This window comes from Rutilus rutilus (assembly GCF_951802725.1).
Source record: "Rutilus rutilus genome assembly, chromosome: 15".
In the NCBI taxonomy this organism is placed as follows: Eukaryota; Metazoa; Chordata; class Actinopteri; order Cypriniformes; family Leuciscidae; genus Rutilus; species Rutilus rutilus.
In genome coordinates this window covers 5,306,335-5,321,185 of record NC_140220.1, presented here as the reverse complement: position 1 = coordinate 5,321,185, position 14,851 = coordinate 5,306,335, and the positions used below count along the sequence as shown (strand labels likewise).

Sequence of the window (14,851 nt, the reverse complement as noted above, 5' to 3'; positions counted from 1 at the left end):
ATATGTTTTTTCTTATCTAATGCAATGCCATTCTCATTTTCAAGTGTTGCTTAAGTTTCCAAAATACTTTCTGAGGCCAATAACCATGCATGCATGTGGAGATGATGTGATACTACGACTGTCTGTCCTGTTTGTGAAGGTTCATCAGCTCTGCTGCGAATAAGACTCTTTATGCAAAGTTTCCAGGAACCATGTGACTTCCAGTCTAGTGCAGTAGAGGTTTTCTATCTAAGACCACATCACACGTCTCTAATTAGGCAGGGCGAGAGAGAGAGGAGGAGTGAAGCAGAGCGAGAAAGAAAGCGTGCGAGTGCTGCCGTCTCTACTCATTCGTCAGTGGACCGCCATCAGTTCACGTCTCTCCTCTGAACACATGCAGTCTCACATAGACTGAGACAGACAGACAGATACACAGGCTGAGAGAAAGACACCAGCAGAAGACAGACTCTGAAGGAGGTCAAAGGTTTCACAGGGACTGAAGTGGCATGGCTCAGGGCTCTGACAATAACGACACCAGCTACACCAAATCACCCTCACCGGGCAATAGACAGGTAAGAGAGGCTTAACCAGCACCATGCATCTGGTAATGCATTTAAAACATTACTTTATTTACATTATTTATTACTATTATGGTAAATAATATAAATAAATTGATTTTTTATTTAAGTATATTAGAAATACTAACATACAGGATATATGATAACAATACATTGTATTTACTTTTGATTCATTTTATTATATTTTTATGTATTTTGCAGTTAAAATTATATAAACATTTTAATTATATTACAAATAATAATTAATTAAAGAAATATATAAATAAGATAAAAAAAGACAAAATACAATTATACACAATATATATATATATATATTTTTTTTATAAACATTTTAACTTTATTACATATATATATATAAATTAAAGTGATAAAACCAATTTTTTATCACAGAAATAATTGATTTATCTTAAACTGAATTTAATTAAATTAGTCGATGTTGAAATAAATGATGCAACATGCATCTAACCAGATGGGATATAACATGTACAAAACTTAAATATTAAGTTGAATATGATATGATTGACATCTAAACACGTATTGTACTGTAGATTTCACATGCATTTCCAAATCTCTCTGTGAGTAAGAGTGCTAGCATGTTTCTATGGTTTGCACATGCGTGTATGAAAGATTATGATTGTGTTGAATGGAAGTCATGAGGCTGGTGGTGGTGGTTTGAACCTTCAGTCCAAACACATACTACCGTAACCCTGAAATGCTTTGTCAACGTTTATAAAGGTAATCAGCTTTAGTGTTGAGCAACCGACTAGAACTATTGAGCTGCACACAGCTTCATGCAGCGAGAGAGAGAGTTTGACAGAATGTTAGTGATTGTGAAACTGCCGTTAAAGATGGCTCGAGGCCATACGAGCAGAGGTGATCTACTTCAACGGCCACTACATCCTCTCCAACCACGACGGACGATAGAGATGTTTATCAGCGAGAGTACATGATTCAGACATAGCAACAGTGCAAATCATGTTTTGGTTACATACCTTATGCATGCAAATGCAGTGGCCACAGTGTTTGGACACTTTGAACTGACTTTGCACATTTACTAAAAATAAGTACCAATTGATTCATTGCAAATACTTTAAAGCTTTGTAAACTGTGGCTAAACTGTGTGCTTCACTGACAAATCTACTTTTATCATGAAACAGCTGGATGACAGCAAATGCCATCCTAAATTCACCTGAAACTGAGCTACTCATAGACATAGCACACACACACACACATTTTCTCGAGGAGGGTCTCTTTTTCTGGTGAATTTGTCATATGGAAAAAGTCACTGATTCTTGTGGGTTCAGTAAAGAACGTCATTGCAATCAGGGGTTGTGGGAAAAGATTGCCTTCTATCTTTGAAAATGTCACCTGTCCTACCACATGTGATAAACATGCAGACCTGGAGGTGGATATCAAAAGTTGAAAAAATATATTTTATTTAATGGAGAACAGTTTTATCGTTATTGTTAACTAAAACTTAAACCATTAAAAATTGTTTTCAGTAATTGAAATAAAGATAAAATAAAATAAAATACAAATGTTAGATGAAAAAGTTCAATTTAGACCAAAATTGGACCGAATTACTAATACTGAAATGGAAATTAAAATGAATTAAAGCTATTTAGAAGTATTTAAAAAAAACTACTACAATCAAAAGAAAACGGAAAACATAAAAATAAAAGCAAATTGAAAATATTATTAAATAATTCTATAATAGTAGCCTATATAAATAATACTAAAATAACACTGGTGGAGAAAAATGTTCTTGGTCTTATTATGCTAAATAAGTTGGTGCATGTCATTTCAAAGTTTGTCTTCAAAAAGTTTCATACAAATATAATATCCCTGAAACAACTCTCCTTTTCGGCTGATATCACCTACAGTAGGTTGTGCAGACATGGAAAATAATGTTAACCAACAGTCGTTTTTAGGCTAAATTCTTGCCAATAGTCGACACAGTGATGTAATGCCACTTGACATTGATAATATAGAAGTTACAGCAAAAATTGCAAATAATAATACGATTTAAAAAACATTTCCATTGGGATACGTGAGAACAAGCTCTGGACCTTCAGCCTCCTCCTGGTCAAAACGCTTCCTCAGAAATGTGTGGCGGTCCATTCTATCATGACGAAAAGCATCTAGTAAAATGTGTTGCAAATGCCAGTCACATTAACTTTAAAGTTGTGTTTTTGATCTTTAGGGTTCGTCGGATGACGTAAGGAAAGTCATGAGGAGAGAAAAGAACCGTATCGCGGCGCAGAAGAGCCGAATGAGACAGACGCAGAAAGCCGACAGTCTGCACCTGGTGAGAACTTTCAAACATACACACCTGATGCATTCATTTCCACACAAACATGTTCTAATTGACTCGTATAAGCAGCTCTGCAACAAAACAGAAATGCAATGCATTGTTTCGTGCAGCAAACTGTGACATCTGAACAGTCAGAAGATACACACCGCTAACAAAAACATCTTCTAAGAACGTTTTGCTAACGTTCCCATTAAGTAGGCTAATGACAACATTAGCCTATTTATGAATATTTTCTGAACGTTCATTATTTTCTTGGTTATGTGAACATTCCAAATTGCAAAACAAAACGTTACTTTTGAATGTTTTCGGAACATTCTGAAACAAGTAGTAACATTTAAAAATGTTGCCGAAAAAAACAAACATTCCATGAGCGATTTATAGATAATGTTTACATTCTAATGTTTTGAGAACATTATTAAAGACCAGATAACTTTGAACTAACATTCTATTGACATTACTGGAAGAATGTTTGTTCATAACTTTGAGAGAACCTTGCCAGAACGTTGGGGAAGTTATGAGAACGTTCCCTGTTCACCGTTCGTTCACACTACACTTTTCGTTCCATTGACTTCCATTCATATGAATACAAATGCAGGAGACAGGAAATGCAAGCACAAGCAAAGAAGTTTTGCATTTCGCTGCGTTCCAAAGTTAAAGTATGTTGATTCGTATATTCGTATCACGTACAGATGTGTGACCAATTGAAGATTGATATGCCACAGGCGCCGCATGATGTGACGTCATTGTGCAACCGTTGCAGGCATTTTGCATGTTTAAAGTGTAGTGTGTCTGCAGCTTTAGCTGGGCAGACAGACCCTAAAAAAGGTTTAGGAAGACAAAAAATAGATTTTTAGGAAAAACAAACAAACATTTCAAGAAAACCGAAAATAAAATGATGACAAATCCAAGAGGAGAAGGGCGTCCAGCATCATTGCGTCCAGCTGTGTTACAGGCGTTATGCTGATCGGCTCTGTATTTACATGAAGCTTTACTGACCATGTGGTGATGCGTCATGGCTTCTGTCGTGCTTCACACTTGTTGTGGCTCTGGTCTTGTTTGCTTCAGATTCTGGCATTAATTACATGGCGTGGGTGAACCGCTCAGCTAGCGGCACCTAGTAAATTCTCTGTAATTTATCAAGAAAACAACAACAACAATCCTCAAATCTGCGTGACTTATTCTAGGTCTGCAAACAAGAATTGTGATGCTTTGCATCCGTACATTCAATGACTGTGCTCTTAACCCGAGCACACGCCTGTCTGACAGTTATCAAACCGTTTGGATTGTATTTGGCTCTTACTCAGATCCAAAACCCTCTATCACTTTCATTCAGCATCTGTGTGACTGTCTTATATGGGTGTTTCCCTCTGGTATTACTCATGTCCTTTCTCTCCTCTGATAGCTGCACATGGTGTTCTAAGGACTCACAAGAACAGACCCAGTGCAGTTATGCTCATCTTTACATCAATACATCAACAACAAGAATAGATCCTCCAAACTCTATGATCGATTCAAAAGGACAGTCCTTCCAAAAACGAAAGCTCTGTCATCATTTACTCACGCTCATGTCGTTCCACACCTGACTGTCTTGGAACACAAAACAAGATATTTTCATTCACGTTTCCGCACATTCAAATTTTGCGTCACGTTTAGTTATGAGAACTGTGAGACATCAAACATGGCACGCTAAGTTTGAAAATGAGCAAATGTGAGAGAAATGATATGATAGATACGGCTAAGAGGAGATAAGAGGAGATAATCAATCAATCAGTCATTGATTTATTTATTTTTAAAGCATTTTTAAAGCTATAAAAGCATAGCAAAATTACGCCTAAGTTAGTGGCATGACTTTTTAAACAGGTTGAAAACTGCCCCATACTCTGTACTGGCAAACACAACATACTTTTTCACCTCCTCAAGGGAATCCAGCAGACACATTACTTCCTGCTTTAAAAGATCATATACGGCTCCATATCATCTGCATAGCTATGATATGAAATGCCATATTTTTTAAACACAGAGTCCAGCAGAATCATGTAAAGGAAAAAAGTAACGGCCCTAAAACAGAGCCCTGAGGTACCCCATAAGTTACAGGAGCAGCAGAAGAAGAATAATTCCCAATTTTTACCGCTAATGTCTAGCCTGGCTAACGTCAGACCAAGTCTCATTTGAGACTTGGTCTGGGAACCACGTGTTCATTTTCTCGTATTTGAGGCGTGGTTTACGAATGCCCAGAGCCGTTTATTGGGCGCTATGAATGTCTATCAAATGCGCCTGTACGTAGCTCATAACCAATCGCTTCAATTATACCAGATGACGTATGTAGAGTGACAGAAATTCAACGAGGAAAAAGACGATGGGTCAAAGATTTATTTGTGCACGATGGCGTTTAGCGAACATTACCGTTTGTGCAAGATAAACATGAGGGTAGAAGGTAACGTCGAGTCTGATGCCATGTTGGATTCATAGATATAAACAAACTGCTTCGGTGTCGTCATCGTCTTGCTGCTCCCTCCCCGTTCTGTGATTGGTTCCCTTTTTCAGGGGAAAATCTGGTCCATGGTGTCCAGACTGCCTAGCAGCGTGAATAAAATCGCGCTGCGAGCAAGGCAGTATGGGGAAACCCAGGCTAGCTAATGTCCTACCCTCGGGTAAGAACAGAACTAGGGATGCACGATATATCGGCCATCATATCGGTATCGGCCTGATGAGAAAATTTGGCCGATATATTAAAGCAGATAAATAATGGATTATACCTTCATCTGAGACGCTTCAGATGCACACTGATTGCCAAGATGGTTTTGAATTGCATGAAATATGATCGGAATAACTTCAAAAAAAGATAAATACAGTTAAGTGCAACATGTACAGCGCAAATCTGTCATATAGGCTACATACAATTATGATGAGAACTTTATAATTGTGTGCTTGGGACATGACTTTTAATGGTCAGACTTGTTTTTGTAATCATAAAATTTGGATTTAGATTTATATGCAAATATATCGGTTATCGGCTTTCAAATCTAAAGACTTATCGGTTATCGGCCAAAATTTTCATATCTGTGCATCCCTAAACAGAACCAACTTAAGGCTAATCCTTTCACCCCGCCACACACCGCTCAATGTTTCAAAAACAAAAGGATACGATCCAGCGTGTCGAACGCCACACTCAGGTCTAAGACTAGACCAACACAGTTTCCATGGTCAAAATACAACATTTTCTAGGAATTCTGCTATGAAAGGAAGTTTAGAAACAGGACGAAAATGTTAAAGGACAGAAGGGTCTATACCGGATTTCTCTAACAAGGGCTGCACTACCACAACTCAGTGGCACACATCCATCCCTCAGCCAAAACAACATGAACCTGTATTTTCATTTTTGAGTGAACTATAGCTTTAAATAAGCTTCTATACACTAGTGATTGGTGTGAATCTACTGAAGGGATTCTGCTTGAGAATGAGATCTGGTCTGATTCACAGAATAAATGCGGATATCAAAGTGAACTCAGTAGCAGTTTTCTCTCAGCAAGAGATTGGTTTGATTAGCTAGTTGACCTGCTGTCAGTCCTGACAGCCCCCGCTGTAATTCTCAGTAACAGTTATCTGATAGCACATACACACACACACACACACAGACCTCATGTGAGTTCCCCTGAACTCAACCGGTTAAACGCAAAGTCGGAGACGCTGTCCCGACAGGAACATACCACTTAACAAGAACCGCATATCATTTCGATTTTGAGGTTTTACAGCTTTTGAGAAATGCACATCAGCAGATATGAATACTTTGTGTTTACACCGATAATGCTTGATATCCTGATGTGTAAACACCTCAAACTTTTATCGAGAAAAGGTCATGGCTCTAATATTTATTATTATTTTAAATGATCCTTTATTTTTATATTTTCAGTTTTCATTCATTTTTTCGTTTAATTTCTAAAATTATATTATTATTAATATCTCTTTAGCATTAATCTATTTTCAGGTTTAGTTTTAGTAATTTTTGTACTTATTTATTTCAATGGTAATTGCCAAGTCAACAGTTCTAATTTTCATTTCTTATTTATTTAGGTTTTTCATCTATTTGATTTTACCTCAGCTTTACTTCAATTAACGAAAACTATTTTTAATATTTTCGTTAACAATAACAACACTGGTGTGCATGTCTTGTGTGCATCTGTTTGTGTTTTATCATCGAAACCAGAGAAAAACCCAATAGTTTTCAATCTGGTTTTCTTGCCATTTCAGTTTATTTTAAATGAGAAGTATGCAGTGTTAGTATCCAGAGCAGCATCATGTTGATATTACAGATTAATTGAAACTAATCTAAGATTCATTATAGTAATCTAAAGATATGAAATAATACTAAACTCAGTTGTATATGTCACAGAGGAAAGTCATTAACTCAGTTCTGTGTAAGGGAGACTCACTGTGTTCAGTGTAGTATGTGGTTTCACTCTTCACGGCTATGCTTGATAAACAGGAAGCTGAAATTTCCCTCTGTATGACACGTTTCCTGTAGTGTCTTCTCATGGTTTGTGTGTTTTTTGGTTGAGGCCTGCCTGAGAAACGTGGGCCGTCAAAGGGGAGTGTTCAGTTATCATTTCTGGTAAGGTGTCGCTATAGGCCGTGGGCAGATAAAGTTGAATGACGCTTGTCAGAGGGGTTTTACCCTAGTGACTGGAAGGCATCGGAGCGGATAGTCGAGCTGCAGATCATAGGCCGTGGTGACGTCGCTGAGCGGGAACCTTCATGACCCCCTAAACGAACTAAAAATAATGGCCAATAAACATATGCACGCTACATCTACTTCTAGCCCTCTATTATTAGACATGAAGGTTGTTAAAAATTTACCTGTGGACATTTATGTAGATGTGTGCCTGGCAGAGGACAATGCAGTTGGGTCTTGGATTCCTCCTCATCTGTAGGGGAGTTTTCATTAGGGCTGTTTTGAAGCATTGTGGAAACTGCAATACAAACAAAAATGACTTGACCTGAGCATTTTATAAATATTATACATGAAACGCTAAACCTTAAGTTAACATCATTTAACAAGGTCCCCCGTTGACCCTAAATAGTAGCATCAAACACCCACAGTACGTTTAGCAACAGACAATCAACCATAAACCAAACAGTTCTTACCTCATTAAAGGGATAGTTCACCCCAAAATGAACATTTTGTCATAATTTTCTCACCCTCAAGTTGTTTCAAACCTGTATGAGTACAAAAGAAGATATTTTGATGAATGTTGGTAACCAAAAAGTTGACGGCACCAATTTTTTTTCCTACTATGAAAGTCAATGGGTGTTGTCAACTGTCTGGTTACTTACTAATGTTCTTTAAAATATCTTATTTTGTGTTCAACAGAAGAAATAAACTCATACAGGTTTGAAACAACAAAAGGGTGAGTAAATGATAACAAAATGTTCTCTTTATCTCTTTACCGTGAATGTACAGTATGAAATCTTGAACACTCAATACCCAGGATTACTAATACAGTATTATGAAAAGCTCATAAATGCGTCAGAAATGAGTGTAATCCATGATTAATAGGATAGTGTGTGCTAATTCTGCGGTGTTTGTAACTTTGAGGACCTCTAGAGGACGCAACTCAAAATTCATGTCCTGTTGAATGAATAGCTACTTGCTTAAATATTCTTCAGAAAATGACCTCTGGAGCTTGTATCAATATCTTTTGTTTTCTCTTTGTGATGTAGGAGAGTGAAAATTTGGAGAAGGAAAACGCAGCGCTCAGGAAAGAGGTGAAGAGACTCACAGAAGAGGCTAAATATCTGTCCACGGTCTTGAGTAACCATGAGCCGCTGTGCACGGGCCTGAGCGGCGCGTCCACGGAGCTGCTGTACGGCGCGCATCACGGCGCGTTCCACCAGCATATCAGCGTGCCGCACTACCCGCTCTGACCGCCAGGGGCCGCTGGAACTGCGCACGCAACCCGCCTGTGGGCGACAGGCAATGAACTTTGGTTGAGTCATTTAACCACGTACGGTACATAGTCATCAGCGGGGATTGAAATGATCTTAAAGTCATCATGAGTATCATAGAAATAAAACAAACGCCTCCAGATGAAACGATTTCTGTGACAATGATATCTTAATATAATTTTAGTGTGTGTTTTTTTTTTTTTTTTTTTTTGGTCTCAAGTTAAATCCCAGAACAAAACCTCATGTCTGTAAAATGCAAATATGTTAAACGTAGGCTGTACTTGCAAAGTTAAAGACAATGACACGATGAATGTTTTCAATTTAGATTTCATTAGAAACCAGTCTACTGATTCATACGATCGTTTATTTTATTCTATTTCTGTGAAATGTTAAAAAAAAAATGACTGGACTTTATTCTAAGAAAATGATGTTGATTGTGTGTCCTGTTCACAGATGTTATGTGTGAATGTTTTTCTATTTTGACTCATTGGTCAAACATTCTGAATGTACTTTATACACACAATTCTAGCTGAATATTTTTATTCTAAACACGTTGGGATCTTCTAAAGTTGTACAAACTGCTGTGCTATATATCTCAAATGTGGCGGAGGGAAAATTTTTATCTGTGATCTTCTGAGATCACCTGTGAAGGAATAAATAAATGTAAAATATACAGACATATTTCATGAATTTGAACATAATGTCCCCTCTGTTTCATTCATCAAGCAGAACAATTGTTTTAAACGGTTATGCATATATATATGCATGAAATATTCTCAAATGTGTCTCTTCAGAATTTTCACAGGTGCTAAAACAATCACTCAAGTCTCATAAATATCATCAATTATAATTGTCATGCTTTGCTATTATCCATTTTGAACCAGCCTTTGTATTAATTAATTTCTTGTCCTCTACTCTGCAATATTTATTCCCATATTTTTTTCCTCTTACTAGTATTTTCTTTTGTTTAAGGCCAATTATTATTTGAATACCTCTTTAAAAGAAGGTGTACGTGTCTATATTAGTAGCACCTATTGCTAAAGGTACTAAAATACATGAATTGTATTACAATACAAATGAGTTTGGAGTGATTTTGTTTTTCCGAAAATCTCATTAAAAAAACTGGAAGAAAATATTAAATTAATTCCCATTTAGAAAAAGTATTAGTATTATTTATCAAACAATGTTTATTTGGTGTGCCTTCTTTCATTCGTTCAGTCATGTGTTCATTTGGCTTTTAAGCCTTTAACAACAGGACACATTCCGTGTGTTCGACCGAGCGGCCATGAGGATCACAACTCGATCCACTGTCCGTCTCTGCAGAGGACGTCCTACATTCTGTTAAGACTAAATCAAAAGGAAGAGTTTGCTGCCCCGTGTGTTTGACCGAGCGGCCATGAGGATCACAACAAAAAAAAAACAATAAGTAAAAAATTTTTGCACGAATATTTTGTAAGTAATTTTCACACACATATGGAATTAAAGGTATAGCAGAGGATTTTCCCGAATTTTAGAAAAGAACCGCCCTCTCCACTTTTTGAAAAAATGCACATGGTCCCGAGAGGGAACGCCTATTAAACGTGTGCACGAGAGAGCATGCACGAGCTAATCATAGCTTACATTAACTTTTAGTAGCAGTGATTTTAAATGGATTTCTCCAAATAGCATGCCAAACTTTACCTGTCAAGTAGAAACTTCGTGACTGAGGCATCAGTGTGAAGCCCAACCTGTGTTTTGAGCGCACGCCATCGTGTGAATCGTGTGCACGAGCACGTACGACGGCCTTACGTAAACATATCACCAGGATGATTGACACTTAGGAGGACCAATAGTCTTGATGATCCACCCGGAAAAAGAAAATCCTCCGCTATACATTTAAGTAAACTCTACTTAACCAAGTTACAAAGTAACAAAGAAAATAAGTAATTTTAACTTGGCTAGTAAAAGGTTGAGTAATATCTATTTAGTTGAAGTTTCCTTTGCAATACATTTCACTCAAACAATAGCATTGAATTAAACCACACTTTTAAAGTATATGCATTACTTAGAAACATCTAAGTAATTAATACAATTGATATTGTGTGAGACACCATATATCTACATTTCAAAAGTTATGAGTTATGTGAACGCAGAGACCTCAAAACTTGGTAGACAATACACAATGCCTTGTGTTATACACAATAACATTTGATGGATCGTTTTTGTGTTTGAATGTGTCATTTTGAGTAGAAAATGAACTCCAAATGTCACAAAATGGCAAGTTACTAATCCTAACCACAACAGCAATGATAAAACAGTGTAAATACAGCTGGAAAACAGAGAAAACCTTATTAATTATTCAAGGCCCAGTGCATGATGGGAACACCAGTATCAGAAAAGTTGAGTAATTTTATAACGTTGATATTTACGCTTTCATTTCTACACGCTTGAATTGAGTACTAATATAGAATTTCGTTTTTTTTTTATTCTTGCCTGAACTAACTTTTTCATGTAAATTACATTGTTTTGTTTCTTTCTGTAGTATTTACTTCACCACAAAATCATTTTTATCAGTGTAACTGGAGAAGAAAGGTCAAATGTTTCAATAAAACAGCTCTTTACTTACACACCTGCTGTAGGACGGTGACACCTCAGCAAGCTCATGCCTGTGACGGATGCGGAGTCCTGCAAGTATAAAAACTCACACAAATGAGTGTGTGTGCAACACCAGGCATAATGAAAAATACATTTATAATGTTACTAATGCTTTTGCAACATGAATGTTCTATGATTCTATAAGAAAGCATGTTAAACAAAAATAAATGAATTAAGGCATAGTTCACCCAAAATTCTGTCATTATTCACCTTCGTGTCGTTCCAAACCCGTAAGACTTTTGTGAAGTGAAGATATTTTTAATGAAATCTGAGAGCTTTCTGTCCCTTCATTGACAGCTACACAACTACCACTTTGACGCTTCAAGATCATAAAAGTACTCCATATGAATTGAGCGGTTTTGTCCAAATTTTCTTAAGAGACTTGATCAAGACTTTAGACTTTATACGATGAACAGATTGAATTTAGGCTTTTATTCACATTTAAACAGCGATCAACAAACATAAACAGCAGCTCAACTGAACCTGCGTCACACAAGAATGAACCTCATTGATTTTTCGCACATCAAGCGAAAGCATCCGTTTACTACAACTGGTGTATGAATTGATGAATCTTTATATGTGAAAATAATTAATACCAAAATAAAATCTGTTCATCATATAAAGCGACCAGGTCTCTTCAGAAAATTCGGACCAAACAGCTCAATTCATATGGATTAGTTTTACGATCTCTTTAGTTTATGAATTTTATGAAGTGACAAAGTGGTAGTTGTGTATCTGTCAATGGAGGGACATAAAGCTCTCAGATTTCATCAAAAATATCTTCATTTGTGTTCTGAAGATGAACAAAAGTCTTACGGGTTTGGAACGACGTGAGGGTGAGTATTTGATGACAGAATTTTCATTTTTGGGTGAACTAACCCATTAAATATGGATCATAACAACATTTTATAGGATAGAAAACTTAGTGCGACAACACATTTCTGTATAGTTCCCTTGAGTATGAGCCTTATACTCACAAGAGAACACACTGTAGCAACCTGGAAAGAGTTGGGTTTGGTTACAGCAACACTCAGAGAGAGAGAGAGAGAGAGAGAGAGAGAGAGAGAGAGAGAGAGAGAGAGAGAGAGAGAGAGAGAGAGAGAGAGAGAGAGAGAGAGAGAGAGAGAGAGAGAGAGAGAGACAGAGAGAGAGAGAGCTGTTTGTTACTGAGGTTCAGTGTTGATACTGACAGTTTAACATGAAGATTATTAGAAAACCATAAGTGACGCATGGATTACATGTTTACCAAAACTACAAGATGGAATATTTGCCTTTAACAGAAGGAGTAATTGTAAATCTCAGTTAATATAATCCAGATTTAATTTAAAATGTTTTTTTTGGGGGGTGGGATTAGAATAACAGGAAATGTTAGTCTTTTGCCACAATAACAATGGGAGCCTAACAAATCAAGTTTCCACCTTAATCAGGTAAGATACAATTTTGTTTATTCAGTTTTTTATTTGTCAAATTGAATAGTAACATACCTAGATTGTATCATTTTTATGTACTATGATACATTTGTGGTGTTTCTTTGTTGTTGTTTGTTTGTTTTAAAAGCTTGACAGCTCCTAGCTGCTGTTGTATGGCAAATTCTGTGTAAAGATCTTAACATTTCTATTTTTGTGTTCCGTGGGAAAAGTAACCGCATATGGGTTTGGAACATGAGGATGAATAAATATTGACACAATTGTTATTTTTGGGTGAACTATCCCTTTAAACCAATTTAATGTATTTACAATCATATTTTTTTTTTTTTTTTTTTTGCAGTTAGTCAGCCTACAACTACATTGTGTAGTAGACATGTGGTAATACGATATACCACGATAATGAACATGCACAATATTGTTATTGTGGGCACTTCAAAATACTGTGAATAATTATATATAATGAATTATTCCTATTTATTTGAATGCATTTTAAAAATACTTTTCCCATTAGCTCGTTAAAATGCACAATACCTCCTTATGCTGCGCACTCTGATATAAACAAGCCCAACACACAGGAGCAGCGCATGGCGGAAATGCACTTCCACTCTCTGACAGGCAGATGGCGCTGATGGAACAGCAGAAATGCAGCTGTTACCCCGTAAACAAAGCAGCTGTGCTACTTTCTGTTTCCGAACAGTATTTTAAACAAGGGGGTAATCTTTCAGCCGGAAGCTTCCCCGGGCGCCGCCATTGATTAGCGGACCATCACCTGCTGTTAGCATTCCATTGACTGCCATTCATTTTGGCGTCACTTTGACAGCGAATAACTTTACATCTGAGGCGTTTAAAGGCTCCATTTGTCCATTATTTATTTCTAAAGAACCACGAAAATGTATAAAAGGCTCCATTACCTTGTATCTTACGTTATGGCCCCGTAGAAGCAGTTTTTGTAAAAATAGGCTAACGATTGCGTCATAACCACGCGACTCTCTGTCGCACAGTAGAGAGATTACCGTATGGACAGGAGGAGAAGCTCGCGGGCAATCGGGGGACGTGGAGGCAAAATGACAAAATAATTAATCAGAATACTTAGCAAAAGTTGCTCCTGCTCCTAGCTCATGGACAGCTCCTACTCACGCTCTCCGTCTCTGCAAGTTTTGGAAGGGAATGATTCAGATTTCTCTTGGCACAGCTACTAGAAGACAGACGGGTTGCTCGCGTCACATCTACGTCGTCAAGCTCAGTTTGAGTCTGCGCAGTACGCTCAGCCATCAGGAAGTGAGAGCTTCTAATTGACTTCACTTTTCTCCGTTGAATCCAATGGGGTCGCTGTGTCCATTTCTTTTACTGTCTATGATTTTAAACAGCCATTCAGATTTTTGTGTTCGCCATGGTGTTCATCGCAGCACTGAATACTTAAATGCTTCGAGTTAATATGCGATTTATTTTCATACTTTTTTAAACTTAACTAACATTAACTAATGAGATCTTATTGTAAAGTGATACATATTGTTCTTTATAATAATTCTTATATATAATTATTTTGCAATTTAATGTGTTTGAAACGTTTGTTTATTTTATAAATTATGTATCAGGCTACTTTATGGTTTTTAAATGTTCAGTTCTTTTTGTTATAAGAAAAAAAAGTTATTAAACCAGTTCTAGACTAGCACTAAAAAAAATATATATATCGTGAAAATACCGTATACCGTGATAAAATCTTAAGCAATTATCACATGAAAATTTGACACCTCGCATGTTATAGGCTATGACATTAAATGCTAAATGACTGAGGCAAACGCTATACTCTTTTTTATTTTTATAAACACTAGCGTTTTTGTGGTGAAAATACGATTAAAATCTAAGCAAATTTATGTGGTCGTGTATAGGCCTACTTTTTAAATATTGAATTGTTAATCATTTATTAGTGTTATAGAGACATGCTAACTTATGACCAACATTTTTTGTAACTGTAA

The 14,851-nt window shown here is 36.7% G+C and overlaps 1 protein-coding gene across 1 annotated transcript; it reads left to right on the top strand.

Moving 5' to 3' along the window:
• Nucleotides 1–255: 255 nt before the first annotated feature.
• batf (basic leucine zipper transcription factor, ATF-like) lies at nt 256–9,037 on the top strand. Its single transcript, XM_084433201.1, has 3 exons — nt 256–551; nt 2,761–2,865; nt 8,590–9,037. The coding sequence occupies exons 1-3, from the start codon at nt 486–488 to the stop codon at nt 8,791–8,793; spliced, it is 375 nt and encodes a 124-aa protein (XP_084289327.1). The 5' UTR covers nt 256–485; the 3' UTR covers nt 8,794–9,037.
• The last annotated feature ends 5,814 nt before the right edge of the window (nt 9,038–14,851 follow it).

What these genes read in the sequence shown, in the direction of transcription:
- batf (XM_084433201.1), top strand. Translation starts at nt 486, where the DNA reads ATGGCTCAGGGCTCTGACAATAACGACACCAGCTACACCAAATCACCC. An exon ending in CCTCACCGGGCAATAGACAG is followed by an intron (nt 552 to 2,760) that starts GTAAGAGAGGCT and finishes TTTGATCTTTAG; the next exon opens with GGTTCGTCGGATGACGTAAG. An exon ending in AAGCCGACAGTCTGCACCTG is followed by an intron (nt 2,866 to 8,589) that starts GTGAGAACTTTC and finishes TTTGTGATGTAG; the next exon opens with GAGAGTGAAAATTTGGAGAA.